This window comes from Pteropus alecto, unplaced genomic scaffold (genome assembly GCF_000325575.1).
Source record: "Pteropus alecto unplaced genomic scaffold, ASM32557v1 scaffold15, whole genome shotgun sequence".
NCBI lineage: Eukaryota > Metazoa > Chordata > Mammalia > Chiroptera > Pteropodidae > Pteropus > Pteropus alecto.
Genome location: NW_006436286.1, coordinates 917,741 through 923,815, shown reverse-complemented (window position 1 = coordinate 923,815; position 6,075 = coordinate 917,741). Strand labels below are relative to the sequence as shown.

The window sequence follows — 6,075 nt, the reverse complement described above, 5'->3', positions numbered from 1 at the left end:
TGCGTCAGGCGAGCCGCCCGTCGGCGGCCGGGAGCTGCCAACGCCGATGTCCACGCCCTTGTTTCTTTGTCCTTAATGGTTTTATAAGGATAGGGGCAGACGAAGCTTCCTGGCACCGGTCCCGTGACGGAGCGTCCTGGCACACGTCTGGCGTCTGCTGCGCCTGCCCGCGGGGGAAACGGCCCCCGAGCGGTTTCCACCCGGGGCCCCAGACTCCGGACGCCCCCGCGCTTCGCTGCGGCGCTGTTTCTCAGAGAGCGTCTCGCCCGTGATTGAGAATTGGGAGTGGACGGTCACTGTCGCCCTCGGCCAGCGCAGGGCCTGCCCCTCAGTCCTTCTCTGTCCGTCCGCGTGTCGCCCAGGCCAGTGCCGCCGCCGTCTGCGTGTCCGCATGTGCTGACCGCACACAGACAGACAGCGTGACACTGTCAACTGTCGACTGTTCCTTTCTTTTCATTCTGAAAAGTTTCAGACGCACAAAAGTTACCTCCGCCAGGGGCGCACACGCGGGGGTGACCCGTTCTCAGCCCCGCCCCCCGCCCCCCACCCCGTCTGTTCCGGGCCCAAAGCCGTGGGAAATCCCGCATCCGCGATGCAGACCGTGTACGCGGCCACAGGCAGCGGGTGAGCGGCCGGCCGGCCGGAGGGTCCGCTCCCTTTTGGCCGTCGCTGGTGACACAGGCCAGGGGGCTCCTCCTTCGCACAGCTCCCGTCAACCCTGCCCCCCCACCCCGACTTGGGCACCCGCCCCCAGCTTGCCCCCCTGGGGCAGCCCAGGGGCCGGAGGGTGCTTGGGGTCCCTTCACGTGGTGGCTCTGGATACTGCGAGCGTCAATGGGACCCGGCCCTGAGTCCCCGCACCACGTTCTGTCGCCTAGAAGTGAGGGGCCCGGCCGCACCTGCGCCCAGCTCGCGTCCACCTCCCTGTGCCTCGTTTCCCGCCTGTGGAACAGGGCGGGGGGTGGGGGGACAGTGTGCTGCTGGGGGCCAGACAAGGAAAAATGCCAGGTGAGCTCCGGGCCAGCCGCCTCCGCAAACGCGCTCAGGGCCCCTGTGAGCTCTGGCCACGGGGCAGCAGCATTGGGTCCCATGGGTCCCCGTCCCCACCGTGAGGATGCAGCCGGCCTCCCGTGGCCCCAGGCAGGGCCCCCACCTCCCAGGACCGGGGAAGAGCTGGGGCGGTGCCAGCGGCCCAGGGCTGATGAATAAGTTGTTTATCTGCTCCCACCCCGCCCGGTGCCTGGCAGGCAGAGGCCTGGAGGGGCCACTGGGGGAGGGGTGGGGACAGGGGCCAGCTGGCTCCCTCCCCCACTGCCCCTCCCCCCATCATCCATCGCCACCTGCAGCTGCTCGCTCAGTCCCGGTGTTTCTCCCTGTTTCGGAAGCGGCAGGTTGAAGCGTTGGAAAACGCAGGCAGCCCTGGATTCGAGTCCCAGCTGTGCCCCTCGTCAGCTGCAGGACACCACTCGCTGGCTTGGGAAGCACCCACCTGGGAGGACCCTTAAGGACCACCCAGCCCCTCCCCCAGCTCCAGCCTTTCCCAGTTGGACCCGCCACGCCCATCCTAGAAAGCTCTGGCGCTGCCCCTCCCACCCTCTCCCTGCGAGGTCCCTGCGAGGTGAGGCACCCTACCTCACCGATGACAACTACACAACACCAAGAATGGACTGAGGCTTGGAGGGTGAGGGTGACTGGGCTGGAAGCTTCTCTGAGGACCCTGCTCCAGAGCGGGGTGCGGGGGGGCTGAGCAGCTCTGCCCGATCCTGGCACGCTCATCTGCCCTCCCTCCCTCCCTCTCCCTCCCCGTCGCAAGCTCCGATCCAGGGCCGCTTGGGTCTCCGCCTCTGCAGAGGTGGCCTTGGCCACCACGTCCCAGGTCTGAGAAGCTGTGAGTACCCTCCCAGCAGAATCGGAGCAAGGCCCAAGGTCAGGGGGAGAAGGTCAAGGCTACACGGGGCGTGGGAGGGGGACCTAAGAGACGGGGCGCCCCCTCCCGGGCACCCTCTCTGAGTGAACACCCAGCCCCTTGTTGGCGTCTAGCTTCTCAACCCAGGGGACACTGGTGGTCGTCACAACCGAGGGAGGACGCTCCTGGCAGTGAGTGGGTAGAGGCCAGGACGCTGTTAAACATTTCCGTAGCCCAGCTTCACAAAATACCCCCCGGTGCCAAACGTCAGTGGTGTTAAAAGCAGGAAACCCTCAGCCAAGAACAGGAGCACCCTGCACAGGCCACGGGCCACCCCATCTTTGGGCATCTCTGCCAGAAGCTGCGACTTGTCACCTGCTCTCCCGCCCCCTCGCCACCCTGCCTGTTGTCACCTGTCATTACTAAATGCCCTTCCCTTCCACCTTCTCGCTTCAGGTCAAGACCCACCCTCCCCCGTGCCCCCCATCCGATCACGTCGCTTCCTTGGTCAAATCCTTCACTGGCACCCTAACTTAGAGCAGGGGCCGCATGGAGGCTTTGCTGCACCCTCCCCGGGGTTTTGAAATTTTACGGGAGCATTTTTGGTCGTCGCGATGATTTGGGGGTATAGCCTCACCGCCCATCTCCTTCCTCCCCAACCTACTTAACACTCAGGCAAGAATCTGCTCGGCCCTCAACACACCCTGCCGGTTCACGCCCAGTGTCCACAGGTGCCGACATCTCAGCCTCCGAGGCGCCCCAACCCCGCCCGTCCACCGGGACCACCTGCCCGCTCCTCGAAATCCAGTCGATAGCTGTCATCTGCGTGCCGCCTCGCGAAGCCAGGTGGTCCCTACCACGCCCCACCTTGCAGAGAGTAACAGTAACTAACAATAGTAACAGAGTCGCTACAATTAGCTGCGCACAGCTGTGCCAGGCACTGTTCTCAGTGCTTCTCGGGCACTAGCCCGCGGCAGCCTAGAAAACATCAACTCCCATCGCTCTGTTCGCAGACGGGAAAGCTGACGGTTAGAGAAGGTAAAGAATGTGTCCGAGTTCTCAGGACTTGTCAGTGGTGGAGCCGGCCGTTCGGCTCCTAAGCCTGAGTCCTTAACGGCCCCGGCTCTGCGCACCTGCAGATACTAACCACACTGTGTGCTTGTCACCTGTGAGAGAGTCTGTCACATTGCCGAGCTGCCCCTCCTAGAAGCCAGAAACCCAGTCTTTCCACTCCTAGACCCCTGAGTGGAGTCACATCTTATCACAGGAAAGAGTCGATGCCCAAATCACTTATAGTAAAAAGAAAAAAAAAAAATCGCCCTTGGGAATTTTATTAGCTTTCGATGGCTGCTGTAACTAATGACCACTCAGCGGCTTAAAACAGCACACGGTCATTATCTTACAGCTCTGAGAGGCCCAAGCTTTAAAACGGGTCTCCCCGGGCTGACGTCAGGGTGACAGCAGCGCCGAACTCCTCCCAGGTGTTTAGGGGGAAGGTCTCTAGTTCCCGGAGCCACCTGCACTTCTCAGCTCCTGGGTCACTCCGGTGCCACGATTACTTTTTCTATCACTCCATCTTTGCAGCCTGTGACGCTGGGCCATACCCCTCGCACGCTGCCGTCACCACCTCTCTCCTCTTCTGCTTCTCGGGACCCTTGTTGGTGGGACGATCTTCCTCTTCTAAGGAGCGCCGACTAGCGGCCTCGACCCCGTCTACACACGTCACTGTCCTTTGCCATGAACCTTACCACAGATGCGGGTTCTGGGGATTGCGTCGTAAGCACCTCGGAGGGGGACGTAATTCTGCCGACCGTGGGAATCCCTTCAGTTACCCCCGGGAGCGCAGGATCCCAAGCAGCAGCTTAGGACAGCAGGACGCACGGGCTCTGCGGCGAGCTTATTGCCCTTCGACCCCAGAGCCGCCACGTGAGCTGCGTCGCCTTCGGCAAATTACGCAACGTCTCTGCGCCTCGCTGCCGCCGTCTGTGAAATGGGGTGATAGCGGCGCCCACTTTGCAGGTTTGCAAACAGAACGGGGCCCGGCGCGTGCAGGTGCTGCATAGGTGTGCTTATGGGCACACCGGCGCCGGGACGAGATCGTGGAGTCCGCCTGCCCTCACGCGAGTGCGTTGGCTCGGCCTGCACCCCGCTGGGAGGCCCCCAGCACACAGACGGCGACTCTTCCTCCTGAGCATGCGCTTATTAGATGGACCACTCGTAGTATTTACATTGCTTATTTTTCTTAATATTTTGCCAAATGAGTGATCGACTTGGCAAAATTTAACCCTGGATTCGCTGGGACCCCCTGTCACTTGCTGAGCGCACGCGTGGACGTCTGGCCGGGCGGCCCTCCCCTCGGCCTCCGTCACGCAGCCCTCCGCGTGTGTCGTCTCGCCTGGGAGGTCCAAGGAGGCAGCCGTGGGACGGAGGGGAGGGTGTCCCCGGTCCCCACGTGTGACACGCATCTGCAGCCCCCAGGAGCCCGTGTCCGTCCAGCGCCATGGAGAGCGGCCCCACCAGCGCCCTGCCCACACAGCCGGGCACTCTGGACGTGTTTCCCAAGAGGAGACTGGAGGCTGGCGACATCGCGGTGCTGGTATTCTACTTCCTCTTCGTCATGGCCGTGGGAATCTGGGTAAGCCAGCCCCGGGCAGGCGGGGCGGGGACAGACCAGCTCGAGGTCGCACAGTACGCCGCACGCCACAGTTTCCAAAACGTTTGTCCGGCAGTTGCACTTGTCACCCCGTGTCACCTGCACAGGCCCTTACGGAGGAGCTACGGTCACTGCACCCCATTTTACTGATACGAAAACCCCGGGAATGTAAGTTCCCTGCTCTGTCAGTAAGGAGAGCGGGTTGAGAATTCGTGGTCTCCTTAAAACGAGACAGAGCGAAAAGTCTCAGAATAACCATTCCCTCCCCAGGTATTAATTTTTCAGCGAATTGGTGTATTCTTCCATAGTTTCTCCACGCAAAACTGAAGCAAATATTATTGTATATATTTACCCCTTTTTCAAGCGGAAGTGAGCTTATTATACCTATTGTTTTTTCACCTTGGTATTTTTCACTTACCAGTGCCTCCTGGGTAGCTCTTCATATCGGAACCTAGAAGCTTCCTCGTCTTCTTAAAAGTTGCACAGTATTTCATTAGATGATAGAACTGCGCTTTATTGACCCTGTCTGCTGATGGCCATTCGGACTATGTCCCATCTTCCTACCTCAATTTACGCCGCCATAAACCAGCCGTGCGCCCTCGTCAGTTTGGACGTGTGCCACTGTCGCGTGGTGTAAGTCCCCACAACCTCTGGGACTGTCAGGGGGAAGGAGACACGCGCTCGTAATTACGATCGTTTGTGGCCGTTGCCCTCGTCGGGGGCGGCGCCGGTCTGCGCACACATCGCCGACAGACGCGAGGCCGTGTCTCTTCGTGTCCTCCAAACACTGTCTTGTCAAACGTTTTCATTTTTACCGAACCAGCATCTCAGCGATCGTCGGTGTGCACTTACCTTGCAGGTGAGGCCGGACGCCCTCACACGTGTTTAGGGACCACTTATTTCCTTCCTGTAAAGTACGGTTTCACGTCTTTCATTTTCATTAGGCTCTTGATCTTCAACTTCATCAGTTTCTAGGAACTGTTTACATATTAAGGAGCTTCGTGACTTGGGGATAAGGACGGTGCAGAGGAAGGGCCACCATGTGATTGTCAGGTCACCTGGTACAAAGGACTTGCAAGCGGGTAGCCCACCGAGCTGCCCCCACTTCGATCTGACTGTTGTAGACCGTTTCTCTCCTCCTACCTCTCAGCTCACCCTCCTCCAGGTCAAGAAGGAAGCGAAAGTCTCGGACAGGCCAAAGACCGGGGCCCGGAGCCTGCTCCGTCCCCCCAGCCGACCAGGACGGAGCAAGGGGAGGAGGCGCTGTCGAGAGTAAGGGCGTTCGAGTCAGCTGGCCTTGGGCGTCTGCATTTTCATGGGAGAACAGGGAGACCCCGGATTTAGAATGAACCAGTATCTACTTTCTCTTCTCTTAAAAAAAAATGATGGTGTTGCTGTCTATTTCTCCCTTCGGCTTTGTTAATAATAATTGCTTTATATACTTGGCGCTCCTGGGTTGGGTGCATACATATTCATGTTATGTCTTTTTGAGAGAGTCCCCTTTTTGGCCTCTTTC

The 6,075-nt window shown here is 59.9% G+C and overlaps 1 protein-coding gene across 6 annotated transcripts in view; it reads left to right on the top strand.

Annotated features, from left to right (window-relative positions):
- Window positions 1-4,406: 4,406 nt before the first annotated feature.
- The window catches only part of SLC5A11 (solute carrier family 5 member 11), a 30,098-nt gene continuing 28,429 nt past the window's right edge, over window positions 4,407-6,075 (top strand). For all 6 annotated transcript variants that reach the window (XM_006912515.2, XM_025047240.1, XM_006912514.2 and 3 more), the window contains exon 1: window positions 4,407-4,541. In XM_006912515.2, coding sequence (XP_006912577.1) covers window positions 4,407-4,541 — 135 coding nt within the window. The remainder of the gene's footprint in view (window positions 4,542-6,075) is intronic.